We start from the raw sequence: 19,363 nt of genomic DNA, 5'->3' as shown, positions 1-19,363 counted from the left end.
AGTATATAAGCCAGCCCCTAAGACCTGTTCCTCACTCTGGAATGTCTTATTAAAGACTGAGGTCACTGTTACTTTAACCTCCCTGTGTGCAGTCTCATCTGTGTTAGGAACACAATAGGTTCAAGCTCCACTTCAGAGACCCAAGCGCAAAAATCTAGGCTGTCACTCCAGTGCCAGTACTGAGGGAGTGCTGCACTGTCGGAGGTGCCGTCTTTCGGATGGGATGTTAAACCGAGGCCCTGTTTGCTCTCACAGGTGGACGTAAAAGATCCCGCGGCACTATTTCGAAGAAGAGCAGGGGAGTTATCCCCGGTGTCCTGGGGCCAATATTTATCCCTCAATCAACATCCCTAAAAAAAAAATTATCTGGTCATTACAACAGTATTGTTTGTGGGAGCTTGCTGTGCACAAATTGGCTGTGGTGTTTCCCACATTACAACAGTGACTACACTCCAAAAGCGCTTTGGGACGTCCGGTGGTCATGAAAGGTGCTGTATGCATGGAAGCCATTCTTTGTTTTGAAGAGAATTTGAGTCAAAGAATTGGGACTAGAGTGACATAACCCTGTGTCCAAACTGTGCAACATTCAGGAGTGGGGACCTGCTGGGAGTGCAGGGTTAGTGCAGTTACCCTATTTTCCTTTCACCCCCTGCCCGCGTTCTAACCCAACATAGCTGAGGCTCTTTTCTCTTACTCTGCTTGGGTCTCGCGGCTTCTTTGCTGTTTCATTTATATCTAACTTGGGCACAACATGAACTGACTTTATAACATGTCGGCAGTGTCATTGCCCATAATGTTGAGCGAAGCAAAAGAGGAAATAGCAGAGGCCTTGACCATCATTTTCCAATCCTCTTTGGATTCAGGCATGGTCATCGTCATCATAGGCAGTCCCTCGAAATCGAGGAAGATTTGCTTCCACTTCAAAAGTGAGTTCTCAGGTGACTGAACAGTCCAATATGGGAATTACAGTTTCTGTTACAGGTGGGACAGATAGTCATTGAGGGAAAGGGAGGGTGGGACAGGTTGGTCGCACGCTCCTTCCGCTGCCTGCGCTTGGTTTCTTTATGCTCTCGGCGACGAGACTCGAGGTGCTCAGCGCCCTCCCGGATGCTCTTCCTCCACTTAGGTCGGTCTTTGGCCAGGGATTCTCAGGTGGGGATGTTGCACTTTATCAGGGAGGCATGGTGCCGGAGGACTGGAGGACTGCTAATGTGGTGCCCTTGTTTAAGAAGGGAGAAAGGGATAGGCCGAGTAATTACAGGCCTGTCAGCCTAACCTCAGTGGTGGGAAAATTATCAGAAAAAGTCCTGAGGGACAGGATAAACCTACATTTAGAAAGGCACGGATTAATTAGGGACAGTCAGCATGGATTTGTTAAGGGAAGATCGTGTTTGACTAACCGGATTGTATTTTTTGAGGAGGTAACCAGGAATTTCGATGAGGGTAGTGCGGACGATGTAGTGTATATGGACTTTAGCAAAGCTTTTGATAAGGTCCCACATGGTAGACTGGTCACGAAGGTAAAAGCCCATGGGATCCAGGGCAAAGTGGCAAGTTGGATCCAAAATTGGCTTAGAGGTAGGAAGCAAAGGGTAATGGTTGATGGATGTTTTTGTGATTGGAAGGATGTTTCCAGTGGGGTTCCGCAAGCTCAGTACTGGGTCCCTTGCTTTTGAGGTATAAATCAATAATTTAGATTTGAATATAGGGGGTATGATTAAGAAGTTTGCAGATGACACTAAAATTGTCTGTCTGGTTGATAATGAAGAGGACTACAGGAGGATATCAATCTATTGGTAGGTAGAGCAGGGAGGTTATGCTTAAATTGTACAATACACTGGTTAGGCCACAGCTGAAATACTGTGTGCAGTTCTGGTCGCCGTATTATAGGAAGGACGTGATTGCACTGGAGAGGGTGCAGAGGAGTTTTACGAGGATGCTGCCTGGAATGGAGAATCTTAGTTGTGAGGACAGATTGGATAGGCTGGGTTTGTTCTCCTTTGAACAGGGGAGGCTGAGGGGAGACCTCATTGAGGTGTATAAAATTTTGAGGGGCCTGGATGTAGTGGATAGCAAGGGCCTATTTCCCTTGGTGGAGGGGTCAATTACGAGGGGGCATAGGTTTAAGGTGGTTGGTGGAAGGTTTAGAGGGGATATGAGGAGAAGCTTCTTCAAGCAGAGGGTTGTGGGGGTCTGGAACACACTGATGGAAGAGTGGTGGATGCAGAAACCCTCACCACATTTAAAAGGTGCTTGGACGGGCACTTGAAGTGCCGTAACCTGCAGGGTTACGGACCTAGAGCTGGTAAGTGGGATTAGACTGGATGACCTCTTGTTGGCTGGCGCAAATACGATGGTACTTTAGGGAATCTAATACGGCCAGAGCGATCTCCTGGGCTAGTTTCGATCACCTGGATGGGTCGGAGAGGAATTTTTCCAGATTTTTTTCCCCAATTGGCCTTGGTTTTTATCTGTTTTTTTTTCCTCTCCCAGGGGATCAAATGGCTCTGGATGGGGCGGAGTGTAGAATGTTTCAGTGTGAGGGGTGTTGCAGTTGTGTGGGGCGGACTGGTTGGGCCGGGTGCTCTTTGCCTTTCTGCCATTGTTCATTGTTGATAGGTTTATCTGTAACCTTCAGGGCTGCTGACCGAGGGCCGTGCAGCTCTTTGTCGGCCGACGTGGACACGGTGGGCAAAAATGGCCTCCTTCTAATTTCTATGTTTCTATAATAAATTGGAGTCAAGGGGCGATGGGGTGGTGGGTCCATGAATCCTTTGGATATGTGATATGTTGTTTCAAATACCAGTTTCTGAAAGTTAAGTTGCAAAATGAAGCTTATCCTGGTTTTGGTTTCAACCCCCAGCCTCTGAATGGCAAGGTCCCAATGAACCATTCCGACCTGTTGATCTTTATCTGGATGACAAAAAATGTATCAAAGTTTTGGATAGCAAACGGACACCCATCCGCATTATTAATCTCACTAAGGACATGGACGTTATCAAATCAAACAATGACCTCAGGGTCCTGCTGCTTAAGGTGCCCGAGGAATATGATCTGGTAAGTGGATGCAGCACCACTGGAGTTGCTGCAATTTGAGGTCTTTTACCCCGAAATTTCCTTACACAGCACCAAACCGCTGCGGCAAAGTCAGCGCTGTGGGAGTACCTTCACCACACGGACTGCAGCGGTTTAAGAAGGCGGCTTACCACCACCACCTTCTCACGGGGCAATTAGGGATCGGCAATAAATGCCGGCCTTGCCAGCGACGCCCACATCCCGTGAATGCATTTTAAAAGAAACAAGCTTTCATGCGTTTAACAAAATTAATCTTGCCACAGGGAAAGGTGGTACAACATAAGATAAGACCATAAGAAATAGGAGCAGGAGTCGGCCAGTTGGCCCCTCGAGCCTGCTCCGCCATTCAATAAGATCATGGTTGATCTGATCACGGGCTGAGCTCCACTCCCCTGCCCACTCCCCATAACCCTCGACTTCCTTATCGTTCAAAAATCTGTCTATTTGCGCCTTAAATATATTCAATGACCCAGCCTCCACAGCTCTCTGAGGCAGCGAATTCCACAGATTTACAACTCTCTGAGAAGAAATTTCTCCTCATCCCAGTTTTAAATGGGCGGCCCCTTATTCTGAGACTATGTCCCCTAGTTTTTGTTTCCCCTTTGACTGGAAATATCCTCTCTGCATCCACCTTGTCGAGCCCCCTCATTATCTTATAAGTTCAATATCATCTCTCATTCTTCTGAACTCCAATGTGTATAGGCCCAACCTACTCAACCTATCTTCATAAGTCAAACCCCTCATCTCCGGAATCAACGTCATGAACCTTCTCTGAACAGCCTCCAATGCAAGTATATCCTTCCTTAAATACGGAGACCAAAACTGTACGCAGTACTCCAGGTGTGGCCTCACCAATACCCTGTACAGTTGTAGCAGGACTTCTCTGCTTTTATACTCTATCCCCCTTGCAATAAAGGCCAACGTTTCATTTGCCTTCCTGATTACTTGCTGTACCTGCATATTAACTTTTTGTGTTTCATGCACAAGGACCCCCAGGTCCCTCTGTATTGCAGCACTTTGCAATTTTTCTCCATTTAAATTATAATTTGCTCTTCTATTATTTCTGCCAAAGTCTGTGAAAGTCCAGCACGGTGATGTTATCAGTGGCTGTATAATTTGGGCTCTTTTTGCTTCTACTAGGTACTGTTCTTCGATACAGAAGAAGATCGTCATGATTTCATTGAACAGCTGAGAGGTCACCTGGAGGGCAATGAGATACGACTGCGCCTGAACGAGATGAGTCAGAAAACAATATTGAAAGAAGCGGTTACTAAACAACAGCGGAGCAAGATTTTGGATACGTTTTTCCGACGGGTGTTCGCACAAGTACGAAGGGAGTCGCTTTCATATTCGATTCCTCCGCATTGTTGTCAGGAAGACATAACTGGTACTGGAGAAGGCTTCTGTAGATACACAGAGCCCTCCGGTCCCAGGCCCAATGTCCATACTTCACTTGTGAGACTAGATAGTGAGGTTCACGAAGCAGTGTGATTGTGAGGTGCGTCACGGGCAAGGTTCAGCCTTTCCTCACTTGATGTCCACACACGTGAGCTGTAAAGGGGGGGGCTCAATGGATAAGGACCAGTAGTGACAGCTCCGGCTGATTTTCCTACCCACCCGCCCATCTTAGCACAAACTCCCTCAGACCAAATTATACCACCTCATCCTTTGAGTCCCACTCCGGCGACTTGAGCCCAAAAATCGAGGCCGACACTCCCAGTGCTGCACTCCTTAGGATGAGTCGTTAAACCGAGGCCCCGTCTGCCCTCTCAGGTTGGATGTAAAAGATCCCACGACACTATTACGAAGAAGATCAGGGGAGTTATCCCCAGTGACGTGGCCAATTTTTGTCCCCCAACCAACATCACAAATTATCTGACCATTATCACATTATTGTTTGTGGGAGCTTGCTGTGTTCAAATTGGCTGCTGCATTTCCCACATTACAACAGTGACTACACTTCAAAAAGCGCTTCATTGGCAGTAAAGCGTTTTGAGACGTCCAGTGGTTGTGATAGGCGCTATATAAATGCAAGTCCCTCTTTTGTTTTAAATCTACTCTTAGGTTCTGGAGATTGACAGATCAGATGCTGGGGATTTCAACACTGAGATCTCCCGGAAAACGAGAGAGTCCCTGAACTGTGAGCTGACACGTGTGGAGTTTGCCGACGCGTTGGGACTAAAGGATGATTCCATGTTTGTGGAGCAGATGTTTTCACTCGCAGACAAAGATGGGAATGGTTACCTGTCCTTCCGGGAGTTCATTGATATTTTAATCATATTCATGAAAGGTAAAAGGAAAATCTTACGGTTTAAAAACCCACTTTGTTTCTCGATTATTGGATCCCATAGAGATTTGCTGCAATGAAATTGTCAAACGTACGTCAACAAACCACTACTTCCTGATAAATGATGTTCTAAAATTCGTTTTCCGAAATTCATTTTCATGGATTGCTGAATGTGAATCTTTGAAATTCTCTACCCCAGAGAAGGCTGGGTCATTGGACATATTTAAAGTGGAGCTGGACAGATTTTTGAACGATAAGGGAGTCAAGGGTTATGGGGAGCGGGCAGGGAAGTGGAGTTGAGCCCAAGATCAGATCAGCCCTGATCTTATTGAATGGCGAAGCAGGTTCGAGGGGCCGAATGGCCGACTATTTTAACTCACGATGCGTGGCATCAAATGTAGAACAGACTAACAGAAAAAGTCACTAATTCAGGGTCAGTTGATAGTTTAAAAAAAATAACTAGATCAATACCAGTTGGTAAAGAGGTTATAGATATTAATCAGTTTGATTGATTGGCATGAAGTTAGGAAGGAAGCATTGAGTTATAGGGGCGTTGAGAGCCTATGATTGAGGACTGCATTCAGGGTTCTGACAAAAGGTCGTTGACCCGAAACGTTAACTCTGTTTCTCTCTCCACGGATGCTGCCTGACCCGCTGAGCATTTTCTCTTCTATTTCAGGAGTGCACTTAAGGGGCTAAATGGCCCTTTCCTGTTTTCTCTTATGAAAAATGAAAAAGAAAGACTTGCATTTATATAGCGCCTTTCATGACCAACTGGACGTCTCAAAGTGCTTTACAGCCAATGAGGTACTTTTGGAGTGTCATCACTGTTGTCATGTGGGAAACACGGCACCCACACACAGCAATGTGACAATGGCCAGATAATCTGTTTTTTCGATTGAGGAATACATTTTTGCTGGGACACCAGGGATAGATTCCATGCTCTTCTTCAAAATAGTACCATGGGATCTTTTACATTCACTTAAGAGGGTAGATTCTTGGTTTAACATCTCATCTGAAAGATGGCACCTCCAATAATGCAGCACTCCCTCAGCGCTGCACTGGGAGTGTCAGTCTAGATTTTTGTGCTTAAGTGGGACTTGAACCCACAACCTTCTGACTCAGAGGCAAGAGAGTGCTTCCCACTGAGCCATTGGTTGACACTGTCCTTGTGTCGTGTTCACAGGGTCACCAATACCTGGCTAGGTTGGCTGATAAAGAATCAGATTGAATGAGAGTAAATTGGCATTAGTGGGGTAAGATCTTGCGGAGCAGTGCACAAGGTATTTCCAATTTGTGCTGTCCTTTGTGCTGTCACACAGGACACGTAAAGCTATGTTTAAATGCAACATGAATCAAAAGCATTTAAAAAAAACTTGTGAGTGTTGGCATTTAGCCCGATATTTCTCAATAAAAATACGCAACACCTGAGGAGAGCTGTTAAATGCGAAGGGAAGATGATTGGAAAACTCACCTCTTAACTGAGGAGGAGGTTTAAGTATCCCTGTGGTACATACCCATAAAATTCCCCCTCACTGTTAAAGTACAATCCACTGCCACTTCCAGTAAGGAAGAGTTCCCAACCTGAGTTTGATACTGATTTCAATCGCCTTTACTTTGCTTAATTGCTTGCTATGCTCAGTGGGCAGCACTCTCTCACCTCTGAATCAGCAGGTTGTGGGTTCAAATCCCACTCCATGGAACTTGAGCATAAAAATCTAGGCTGACGCTCCCAGTGCCGTGCTGAGGGAGTGCTGCACTGTCGGCGGTGCTGTTTTTCGGGTGAGCTGTTAAACTGAAGCCCCGTCTGCCCTCTCAGGTGGACGTAAGAGATGCTATTTTGAAGAAGAGCAGGGGAATTATCACCGATGTCCTGGGGCCAATATTTCTCCCTCAATCATCATCACTAAAAAACAGATTATCTAGCCATGATTAGATTGCTGTTTGTGGGAGCTTGCTGTGCGCAAATTGGCTGCCACGTTTCCCACATTACAACAGTGAGTACACTCCAAAAGTACTTAATTGGCTGTAAAGCGCTTTGGAGCATCCGGTGTTTGTGAAAGACTTTTGACTAAAGATGAACTTGTGAATACCGGAGTGCTGCAATGATTTGGACAATTTGGACTACCCCCGAACATGTTCTCGGTGTCAAATGTTGTGTTCCAACACTCCTGTGAAGCACCTTGGGACGTTTTACTACTTTAAAGGCGCTATATAAATACAAGTTGTTGTTGTTCTTTGCTAATTTTTTTTGTAAGAAATTAAATAGTTAAAATAATTTTTCCTGTACTTTGTTTGCAGGGTCGCCTGAAGAGAAATCCAAGCTCATGTTCCGGATGTACGATGTAGATGGAAATGGATTCCTGTCAAAAGAGGAATTTTCTATACTGTTGAGGTAAACGCACATTTTTCAGGCAACCTGAAGCCCTTCTAAGTTTGGTAAAGTAGGCCGTTCTAAAACCCACACAAACCATGGCCCAGAATTTTCCGGTCGGAAGCTTCCCGCGGGCGGATGTCTCCAACCACAAAAAGATTTCCCACCAAAATACCCGGTGGTCCTGCAGATTCGGCGACTTGTGGTCCTGGGCCTCTCTGCGAAGGCCTGCACAGAGGCCCACGTATCCCAGGTACGTATGGGCTTCGTACACATCCCTGGGATCACATGGGCTGGCCCGACCTCTCAGAGTAGGGGATCTCCATTCGTACTGATGGTGATTCCGTTTCTACGGAGCTGCCCGAAAACACACAAACATATTAAATGCATTTTAAAAAAGCACATTAAATGTTTAAAATTAATGAAAATGCAATTTAATTAAATATTTTATACAAAAATATATTTTTTAGAATTTTAAAAAAATGGCCCTGAAATTCCGGTTTGGCTGGCCCGCGGGCATTTTAGAGAAAAGGTACGCACCTACCTTAAGCTGCTGTCCACGGTTGACTTTCCGATGCTGAGGCCTCTCCTGATTGCCAGTCGCAACGCGTGCACGTTGGCGCGTGCGCAGGCCTACAGCTGCAGTCACATGGCTCTGGGCAGCCAATCAGGTAAAGTATCATAGTAATAGGAGTTCCGCAGGGTCCTAAACTCCTATTACTATGATTGTGATAGAGCGCGAAACACCCAAAACACAGCCCCAAACACCCAAAACACTAATAAAAATAGAAAATAATGACACTACATTCATTTAAATTAAAGTTATTAATGCCTTAAAAAAAATAATTTCCCGATTTTTAAAAATGTTTTTTAAAATAAACTTACCGTTGTGGGGAGGGTTTTTAATGATAAAATATGTTTTAATAATTTTATTTTTAGATGTTTTTGAGTTTTTTTAAAACACTTGCACCTGTAACAGTAGGCTATGTGCCTGCTTTTTCAGGCACAAGATTTTTGAAGACATTTGTAAGCGTAAATATTGGAAATTTCCACTTACAAGTGTCCTCGCTCCCGATCTGGCTACGATCTGCCGAGCCAGAAATTTGACAGATCGGAAATGCTGGTTGCCAGCACATGCGCATTGAGCGCTGGAAACTGGTATTTCCGATGCCTTCCCGGGTCCGTAGGAACTCCGTAAAGACCTGGGGAGGCCGGAATTGTTGGCCCAATATGTTTTAACAGGACTAAAAATAAGCTTACCTTATTGGACAGGGCTTTTAATATTTAAATGAATGACAACATTTTATTTTTCTATTTTTTAACACTCTGATGCTGGTAAAAGCAAGCCTTATCCTCCTGCTCTTTACCGGGGGATAGGAATGTCGGGGCATTCGCTGGGCAGACATCGGGCAAATAGCCCAACTCTCCGCCTGTGGAGGCCCTTTGCTTTCAGATGTGGTGAATCCGTCAATGTGGATTCTTGACAGATTGCAAGTTCCAGGTGTAAGCGCATGCGCTTTGCATACCTAACCCCGGGACGTGCGGGGACCCTGTGGGCACGTGCGCATCTCGTACGCACCAATAGCGGCCGCAAATTCAGGCCTATTGTTATAAAATGCCTGAATATCATTTTCAAGGTTCAAGAGGGGTCAACAACCAGGGGGCACAGATTTAAAGTAATTGGTAGGAGGGTTCGATGGGATTTGAGGGGAAATTTCTTCACCCAGAGAGTGGTGGGGGTCTGGGTCTGGAACTCACTGCCTGAAAGGGTGGTAGAGGCAGAAACTCTCACCACATCTAAAAAGTACTTGGATGCGCACTTGAAGTGCCGTAACCTACAGGGCTACAGACCAAGAGCTGGAAAGTGGGATTAGGCTGGGTAGCTCTTTGTCGGCCGGCACGGACACAATGGGCCGAAATGGCCTCCTTCCGTGCTGTAAATTTCTATGATTCTATAAAGGAAAGGCATACTATGGCCGTTCCAACACCTAGGTTACAACAGATGACCAGGGCGGTCCTCGCATAAGTTTCTCCCTATAGTCCATATTTATATCGCAGAAGGCAATAGTGTAATGGTAATATAATGCTTCTCTTAAAAAATAAAGATGTACTTTGTGTTACAAAATTATCCTGGAATGTTTTCACTTGCAATTGACATTTTTTTCTGAGAACGGATGGTTCGATCGTGAGCCTGGTTTTGCTTTAGTGGACACGGGTATCATTGATGCTTTGTTCCTCCAGGTCCTTCATTGAGATCTCCAATAACTGTCTATCCAAAGCGCAGGCGAAGGAGGTCATGGACTCGCTGTTCAAGGAAGCAGGGTTCCAGGACAAGGAGGACTTAACCTGGGAGGACTTTCACTACTTGTTCCGTGACCATGGCGACGAGCTGCAGTTTGCTCAGCTCACCGTGAAAGGTCAGAAAATAAAGAGGCAGAAAATAAAGGAGCAATCTAGCCAGGGGTTCCTGATCTCAGCCTGGCTGCGTGGGACGGTGAAAAGGCAGCGGCCTGGTGCCTCCTCGCAAACGGGACAGGTGTCGGCTTGCCAGACCGTTCTGGTGCAGACTGCGGAACCAATCACTCATCCGCCCTCTCGCTCACGGTTGGTGTGTGAGGCAGCGAGACCAGAGCCACAAACGGGATCGTTCTGGCCTCTTGCACACGCCGATTCCCTTCGCCCCCTCCATCGGCGGCCGTACCTTCAGCTGCCTGGGCCCCAAGCTCTGGAACTCCCTCCCTAAACCTCTCCACCTCTCTCTACTCCTTTAAAACCTACCTCTTTGACCAAGCTTTTGTCCGAATCTCTCCTTTTGTGACACGGTGTCAGATTAAGTTCTGATTAGGCTCCTATGAAGAGCCTTGGGATGTTTTTCTACATTAACGGCGCTATATAATTGCAAATTGCTGCTATTGTTGTTATATTTGACCTCACCTTATAACGAGGAACAAAAATGCTGACCTTGTTATACAGAATTTACAGTACAGAAACTCCACACACACCTCCTCCCACCCCTCTTCATAGAAACATAGAAAATAGGTGCAGGAGCAGGCCATTCAGCCCTTCGAGCCTGCACCACCATTCAATGAGTTCATGGCTGATCATTCAACTTCAGTACCCCTTTCCTGCCTTCTCTCCATATCCCTTGATCCCTTTAGCCGTAAGGGCCACATCTAACTCCCTTTTGAATATATCCAACGAACTGGACTCTCTGGGTGAAAAAGGTTCTCCTCATCTCAGTCCTAAATGGCTTACCACTTATCCTTAGACTGTGACCCCTGGTTCTGGACTTCCCCAACATCAGGAACATTTTTCCTACATCTAATCTGTCCAGTCCCGTCATAATTTTATATGTTTCTATGAGATCCCCTCTCACTCTTCTAAATTCCAGTAAGTATAAGCCTAGCCGATCCAGTCTTCCTCCATATGTCAGTCCCGCCATCCCGTGAATCAGTCTGGTGAACCTTCACTGCACTCCCTCAATAGCAAGCATGTCCTTCCTCAGATTAGGAGACCAAAACTGCACACAATACTCAAGGTGTGGTCTCACCAAGGCCCTGTACAACTGCAGTAAGACCTCCCTGCTCCTATACTCAAATCCTCTCGGTATGAAGGCCAGCATGCCATTTGCTTTCTTACTGCTTGCTGTACCTGCATTTGACTGATGTACCATGACACCCAGGTCTCGTTGCACTTCCCCTTTTTACTTATCTGTCACCATTCAGATAATAATCTGCCTTCCTGTTTTTGCCACCAAAGCGGATAACCTCACATTTATCCACATTATACTGCATCTGCCATGCATTTGCCCACTCACCTAACCTATCCAAGTCACCCTGCAGCCTCTTAGCATCCTCCTGACAGCTCACACTGCCACCCAGCTTAGTGTCATTTGCAAACTTGGAGATATTACATTCAATTCCTTCGCCCAACTCATCACTGTATATTGTAAATAGCTGGGGTCCCAGCACTGGACCATGCGGTACCCCACTAGTCACTGCCCGCCATTCTGAAAAGGACCCGTTTATTCCCACTCTTTGCTTCCTGTCTGCCAACCAGTTCTCTATCCACGTCAATTCATCACCCCCATGCCTTAATTTTGTACACTAATCTCACCCTATCAGCATATCCTTCTATTCCTTTCTCCCTCATGTGTTTATTCAGCTTCTCCTTAAATGTATCGATACTATTTGCCTCAACCACTCTCTGTGGCAGCGAGTTCCACATTCTCACCGCTCTCTGGGAAAGGCAGTTTCTCCTGAATTCCCTCTGGGATTTATTAGTAACTAATTTACATTTCTGACTATAAGTTGGTCACTCTTTGCGAGAAGAAGCACTGCCTGATCGCAATCCAAAATGTTCCTCTTGCTAATTTGTAACCCATGTCCTTACGTCGCTAATGTGAAGTAGTGTTCCAGACTTATCTATATTTTTGCTTGCTATTTTATTTACCTTTATGAGCTCTCCTTGTGGTTATCTACTTTCAAGGTTGTAACTCCCAAATCTCTTTCCTTTCCTTGTCATTAATTCCAAGTTGTATTTGATGTTGACCTCTGCTGTTTCAGGTATGGATATCCGAGATAAATCTACTAAGTTCAACAGGGTCTCTTTCATCAAAACAAATCCATACAAGTGAGTAAATACTTCAAGTTTATCAAAAAGAACTTGGCATTTACAGAGTGCCTCCTGTTCCGAGGATATCCCAAAGGGTTTCACAATCCATTACTTTTGAAGCGCAGTTGCTGTGGCTATGTCAGAAAATGCTGACTGTTGTTGCATCGAAGTGTCAGCCAATGGCTCAGTGGGCAGCACCCTCGCCTGAGTCAGAAGATTGTGGTTTCAAAGCCCACCCCAGAAAGTTGAGCAAATAATCTAGGCTGACACTCCCAGTGCAGTGCTGAGGGAGCGCTGAAAATTAGTTTGTACTTGACAAAGATAAGGAATTGTCGGGCAGGAAAGGACCAGTTGGCTAATCAAGCCTGCCCCAACCATTGATAGCCAGAGGATCATGACTACATACTTCCCCTCCCCAGCCCCTAAGTTTAAGTGAAGACTCGTTGGATGCAAATCAGACGGAGCAAATTCCAACTGCAGGCAGGTTTCATTCCTCCCCACATCCTTATTGCTGACGAGTATAATCAAACCATCTCGGGTTATCAGCAGCACTTTTATCCAGGTCAGATTTCGTTGGCACACGCCAGGATTCCATTTTATATTCTCTCCGTTAGACAATGTATGCTAGGGTAAATATTCGGGAATGGTAGCATGGTGGTTATGTTACTGGACAAATAACCCAGGTGCCCGGACTAATGGGCGGGAGACCCAAGTTCAAATCCCACCACGCCAGCTCGTGCCAGTAATGGTGACCATGAAACTGCCGGATTGCCGTAAAAGCCCATCTGGTTCACTAACGTCCCTTAGGGGAAGGAAATCTGCCGCCCTTACCCGTCTGGGCCTATATGTGACTCCAGACCCACAGCAATGTGGTTGACTCTCAACCTGCCCCGTGTAATGGCGGCTCACCACCTCCCTCTCAAGGGGCAATGAGGGATGGGCAATAAATGCCGGCCACACCCCGAGATCGAATAAATTTAAATTCATAATCACAAAGCTGCAATCCTGGTGTGAGGGCTTTGCTCGATCGGAGAATTAGGGAAGGAGAGCAACTATTGCTATTGTGCCTGATTTTCTGAGGATTACGTGTAACGGCCAGAAAATCAGGAGCACCGCGTTAGGAATGCTAATCTCGAACAACTGATCCGACTAATCCACAAACAAGGTTGCGGTTTCCCCTTGCCTTGTGAGTGCGGCCCGTGCCACTGACAGTACCTGGCGTTTCATTTGTGAGTGAAAGAGACTCCCTTGTGCCTTATGAATAACGTTCTTGTTCTCCACATACCGAAAGGACAATGCCGGAATCTGCCGTGGAACAGGTTGGACAGGAGTTCCGAAACAGAGACAGGCTGAACAAGAAGTAAGGATCTCGCATTCTGTGCTGTTTCGTTGTGTGGCCTGTTCTACATTTATGTGGGGTTTTTTTTAACAAATGGAAAGGAGTTTTAGGGCTGGATTTTTGGCTTTGGAGATTTCGGGGCTTGAATGACGGAGGGCCGGTGAAGGTTGGAAAAAGCTTGCGCCTCGGTCAGCAATATTGGCCCTAAGTGTGGGGCGGGGCGCTAAGGGAGGTGTTGCACACTGCACTTAGGGCGCTAGGCCGACTGAGCAATCCCGAGCTAAACAGCCGGCCTCAGAGCGCCCTGAGAGAGGCCCGGGGGGAGAAAAAAACCTGACCCCACCCCCCCCCACCAAAAACATTCCCAATACATACATAGCCCACGCCATCACAACATAAATCACAAAACAAACCATCCAGTTACCTGAGGCGGACATTACTTATCTCACTGCAGTCGGTATAGGTCGGACTGCTCGCTTTCACAGGCGTTCCCACTAGGGGGCGCTACGTGCCGGGTGGGAGCTAAAAATCGATCTGGTGTTGCAACCAGGGGTCGTTGCACACCAGCTCGGCTCTCCCAGGCGGTACTGCTCCGTGCCCCACCGAAATTGGCCCCGAAAATCCACGGCGGGACGCTGGGAGCTGGCCGCCTGCCCGGGAGAGCTCACCGCCGCCATTGACGTCCCCTCCGGGGCGAAAACAGAGGCGACAAACGAGCCAAAAATCTAGCCCTAAAATGTCCTCAGCGCTGCAGATTTATATCTCCGGTGCCAAAGATCAAACTCCGTGTAGATTGCTGCTGAGTTGAGCATTTTGCCCCCTGCGCTCGTTGATCTGCTTTTAGTAGCGTGCTGGTACTGGACCAGCAACCTCAGAGATTGTACGTTCACAATCCCACCACAGGCATTTGTGAGAATTGAATGCAATGGGGGAAGAAATTTGTTACCGCCCCCAAACATTTGAAAGGCGGGAAACTTAGCGCCGGGCGCTAAAGTCTCGGTCCACTCAAAAAATTCGTATTAATGCTCCCGGACGGAAATGGATCGCTAAATCATGCGCTCCACTTCCTTCCTGGGGGGCTAATGGGACGGACACCTCACAGCATTGCTCACTGGGCCGTGCCCGAGGGGCCTCTCCCTCACTGAAAGGGAAGGATCTGCGTGGCAGGCTCTGCAAATTAAACAGGCACCAACCCGGACCACCGTGGAGCAGGGGTGCCATGCGATCCCAGAGTGCCGGGGGCACTAACGGAAGGCCTGTGAGTTCACAATCCCATCGCGGGCATTTGCGATCATTGGATTCAATCAGTGTGAGCATTTGTGGGCGAGTGACAGATAATGACCATCGGCGGATTGCAAAAACCCAACTGCTGATCCTTGGGAAAGAGAACCTTGTCCTCCTGAACCCTCTGGTCTAGACTCTCGTGATTGGCTAATAATGCCATCAGAAGTGGCCCAGTGAGGCGGTCAGTTGTACAAACCCAAAAGCATTGAGGGATGGGCGGGACAAATCAGCCAGCCTCGGTAATGTCACCCTCAACCTGAGGACTATTGATTAAAAACTTGTGTTTTAACTGGTCATCGGTGCCAAAGTGAAAGCAGTCCCTATTGCCGCGCAACACTGAGAGGATTTAGTGATGTTCACTGCCTGGGTTCACCCATGGGGCATGGCCACCTAAAGGCAGGCATCCACCACTCTGGTAACCACATCCATCCATGCGCCAGCCAGTGGCTCAGTGGGCAGCACCCTCGCCTCTGAGTCAGAAGGTTATGGGTTCAAGTCCCACTCCAGAGACTTGAGCACGTAAATCTAGGCTGACACTCCAATGCAGTGCTGAGGGAGTGCTGCACTGTCGGATGAGACGTTAAACTGAGGCCCCGTCTGCTCTCTCAGGTGGATGTAAAAGATCCCACAACACTATTTCAAAGAAGAGCAGGGGAGTTATCCCTGGCGTCCTGGTCAATATTTATCCCTCAATCAACATAACAAAAAAACAGATTATCTGGTCATTAACACATTGCTATTTGTGGGAGCTTGCTGTGTGCAAATTAGCTGCCGCGTTTCCCACATTACAACAGTGACTACACTCCAAATGTACTTCATTGGCTGTAAAGCACTTTAAGACATATTTAAGGTGCTATAGAAATGCAGGTCTTTCTTTCATGAGCCAGTGCCTTCAGGAGAGGAGGGAAAACAATAATGGGTGGGTTGTGGGAGGAGAAAGCGAATCAACAGAATGAGCATTCATGATAAAATGGCACTTTGCGCCTCCTTGTAGATCTCTTCACCTCCGCCCTCGACCCTACACGGAGGCCAAACGGGAGAAGTACAACCGGAGCAAAGTGCACCAGAAAGTTCAACAGTTCAAGCGCTTCATCGAGAACTATCGGCGGCACATAGTTTGCGTTCTGATCTTTTACGGTATAGCAGCCGGTGTATTCGTGGAAAGAGCCTATCGTAAGTACTGGGCGAGCCTCTACCAATGGCTTGGTGAGGTGACTTGGAATTCGCAGCCCCCTGCAATGGCCGAGGCGAATGGCGGTGGTGCATTTAAGGGGAAACTAGATAAGTACACGAGGGAGACAGGACTAGGAGGATATGTTGGCGGGCTGAGATAAAGTAAGGTGGGAGGAGGCTTGTGTGGAGCATAAACACCGCCATGGAACCGTTGGGCTGAATGGCCTGTTTCTATGCTGTAATATTCTGTGTAATATTTGACTCAGGACCAGTTTCCTCATATTCTCTGTCCAATCTTGCATTCGTGCTGGCTGGTCTCCTGTAATGTAGTTCATGGATTGTCTGGAAAGTCTGCACCATTGTTATGATGCTTAGGTGCTGAGATGGAGCTCTGTTTAACATCTCCTGCCCTTTTAAGGTCACTAACTCAAGTATTCCCTTAGGGGGAGGGGGCGGGGGACAGGGGCAGAGGGGTGGTCTAAGTATATCTATCCTGACGTCAACTAGCAGTAATTGTTGAGGGACTTTTCCATAGATTGGCAGCTCCTTGTATACTGCTGCATCCTACCGTTCAGAGAGGCCAGGTTCTCGAAGTTAGAATAATCAGCAGAAAAAGGCAAATGGCATAGCGAGGGGAATTGAATACAGGAGCAGGGAGGTCTTACTGCAGTTGTACAGGGCCTTGGTGAGGCCACACCTTGAGTATTGTGTACAGTTTTGGTCTCCTAATCTGAGGAAGGGCATTCTTGCTATTGAGGGAGTGCAGCGAAGGTTCACCAGACTGATACCTGGGATGGCAGGACTGATATATGAAGAAAGACTGGGTCGACTAGGCTTATATTCACTGGGATTTAGAAGGATGAGAGGGGATCTCATAGAAGCATATAAAATTCTGACGGGATTGGACAGGTTAGATGTAGGAAGAATGTTCCTGATGTTGGGGAAGTCCAGAACCAGGGATTACAGTCTAAGGATAAGGGGTAAGCCATTTAAGACCGAGATGAGGAGAAATTTCTTCACTCAGAGAGTTGTGAGCATGTGGAATTCTCTACCATGGAAAGTTGTTGAGGCCAGTTCGTTAGGTATATTCAAAACAGAGTTATATGTGGCCCTTACGGCTAAAGGGATATGGAGAGAAGGCAGGAATGGGGTACTGAAGTTGCATGATCAGCCATGATCATATTGAATGGTGGTGTAGGCTCGAAGGGCCAATTGGCCTACTCCTGCACCTATTTTCTATGACTGTCTTTTGACATTTTGAAGTGTGACTTCGGAATGTGACACATGTGCCATTAATAGTGCTCACGGTAAGTCAATGTGTGGCATTATACGGCTAGAAGCAGTGTACGGAACATAAACGCCGGCTTGGACTGGTTGGGCCGAATGGCCTGTTTCTGTGCTGTATATCCCGTGTAATCCTATGCTCCATGCGAAACCGAACATATTATTTTCCTGCTAAAATATAGGTGTGGGTCCCCTTAGAGCTACAACGTCAAATTGATGTTAAGGAAACACTGGGTGAATTCATTTACATTTTAATTGCAATTGAGATTGGAGTAGAGAATATCGGCTTTGTTGCTGGGATGCTCGACGAAGAGCTTGCAGATATTGTGGCTCTGGTTTTCTCTCTGATCTTGGAGAGTTTTCTGTAGACTACAAATGGCTGCTGCAGTTCCTTTATATTTTATTTAAGTGACATAGACATTTGAATTAGACAGTGGGTGATGTCGGAAGTGTGGGGGACAGGATCTGTATGTATCATCATAGCAGTCCCTCAGAATCGAGGAAGACTTGCTTCCACTCTAAAAGTGAGTTCTCAGGTGACTGAACAGTCCAATACAGGAATTACAATCTCTGTCACAGGTGGGACAGACAGTGGTTGGAGGAAAGGGTGGGTGGGGAGTCTGGTTGGCCGCACGCTCCTTCGCTTGGTTTCTGCATGCTCTCGGCGACGAGACTCGAGGTGCTCAGCGTCCTCCCGGATGCTCTTCCTCCACTTAGGGCGGTCTTGGGCCAGGGACTCCCAGGTGTCGGTGGGGATGTTGCAATTTATCAGGGAGGCTTTGAGGGTGTCCTTGTAACGTTTCCTCTGCCCACCTTTGGCTCGTTTGCCGTGTAGGAGTTCCGAGTAGGGCGCTTGCTTTGGGAGTCTTGTGTCGGGCATGTGGACAATGTGGCCCGCCCAGCAGAGCTGGTCAAGTGTGGTCAGTGCTTCGATGCTGGGGATGTTGGCCTGAGTGAGAACACTAACGTTAGTGCGCCTATCCTGCCAGGGGATTTGCAGGATCTTGCGGAGACTGCACGAATCTCTGCACCTAAAATGTTATACTTCATTATTTGTGAATGTATCGCTGTAAGCTGAACAAACATAGCTCCCACTGCAGTAAAAATGGATCCAACTTCTCGAATAGGCTTCTGAACACACCGACAATGGCGGACCATGGTGGACAGGCAAAGATCCTCTGGTGCATGTCACACAACTGCAATATCCTGTGAATCCCAACACGCCCCACCCCACCCAAAGCCAGGCTATGCCGCAAAAATCCAGATAAAAACCCAGGGAGATTTGGGGGGAGACACCGGGAAAATTCCTCACCTCGGCGATCGAAACTAGTCCAGGAGATCCCGATGACCCTGCAGTTACCTGCCTTTTGCACAAGGTAATCTCCGCCCCAGCCAGAAACAGGTCCCGCTCTCGCTTGAAAGGAAATCGGCGAGTCAGTATCCACTGCACGAGACGGAAGCCTGATCCAGGGGCCCACCATTCTCTGGGGTAAGACCCACCTCCTGACATCTAACCCCGATCTGGCCTTTCTCTAACTTGAAATTGTGACCCCCCTGCTCCTCCCTCATCTATTTAGTTGAAACGAGCTGCCTATGCAGGGACTTGAGCTGACACTCCCAGTGCAGTGCTGAGGGAGCGCCGCACTGTCGGAGGTGCCGTCTTTCGGATGAGACGTTAAACCGAGGCCCCGTCTGCCCTTTCAGGTGGAGTAAAAGATCCCGCGGCACTATTTCGAAGAAGGGCAGGGGAGTTATCCCCGGTGTCCTGGGGCCAATATTTATCCCTCAATCAACCTAACAAAAAAACAAATTATCTGGGTCATTATCACGTTGCTGTATGTGGGAACTTACTGTGCGCAAATTGGCTACATTACAACAGTGACTACACTCCAAAAGTACTTCATTGGCTGTGAAGCGCTTTGAGTCTTCCGGC

At 47.2% G+C, this 19,363-nt stretch overlaps 2 protein-coding genes across 9 annotated transcripts in view; one reads left to right on the top strand and one right to left on the bottom strand.

Moving 5' to 3' along the window:
* The window catches only part of LOC139234097 (sorbitol dehydrogenase-like), a 230,749-nt gene that overhangs the window by 23,070 nt on the left and 188,316 nt on the right, over window positions 1-19,363 (bottom strand). The window lies entirely within an intron of this gene.
* The window catches only part of duox (dual oxidase), a 78,704-nt gene that overhangs the window by 32,521 nt on the left and 26,820 nt on the right, over window positions 1-19,363 (top strand). The window contains exons 17-24 of the mRNA XM_070865023.1: window positions 2,864-3,057; window positions 4,216-4,401; window positions 5,140-5,365; window positions 7,664-7,757; window positions 9,978-10,153; window positions 12,302-12,368; window positions 13,642-13,710; window positions 15,968-16,146. Of these exons, the coding sequence (XP_070721124.1) occupies window positions 2,864-3,057; window positions 4,216-4,401; window positions 5,140-5,365; window positions 7,664-7,757; window positions 9,978-10,153; window positions 12,302-12,368; window positions 13,642-13,710; window positions 15,968-16,146 (1,191 nt within the window). The remainder of the gene's footprint in view (window positions 1-2,863; window positions 3,058-4,215; window positions 4,402-5,139; window positions 5,366-7,663; window positions 7,758-9,977; window positions 10,154-12,301; window positions 12,369-13,641; window positions 13,711-15,967; window positions 16,147-19,363) is intronic.

This window comes from Pristiophorus japonicus, chromosome 21 (genome assembly GCF_044704955.1).
Source record: "Pristiophorus japonicus isolate sPriJap1 chromosome 21, sPriJap1.hap1, whole genome shotgun sequence".
Classification (NCBI taxonomy): Eukaryota; Metazoa; Chordata; class Chondrichthyes; family Pristiophoridae; genus Pristiophorus; species Pristiophorus japonicus.
This window is presented reverse-complemented; position numbering and strand designations above follow the sequence as displayed.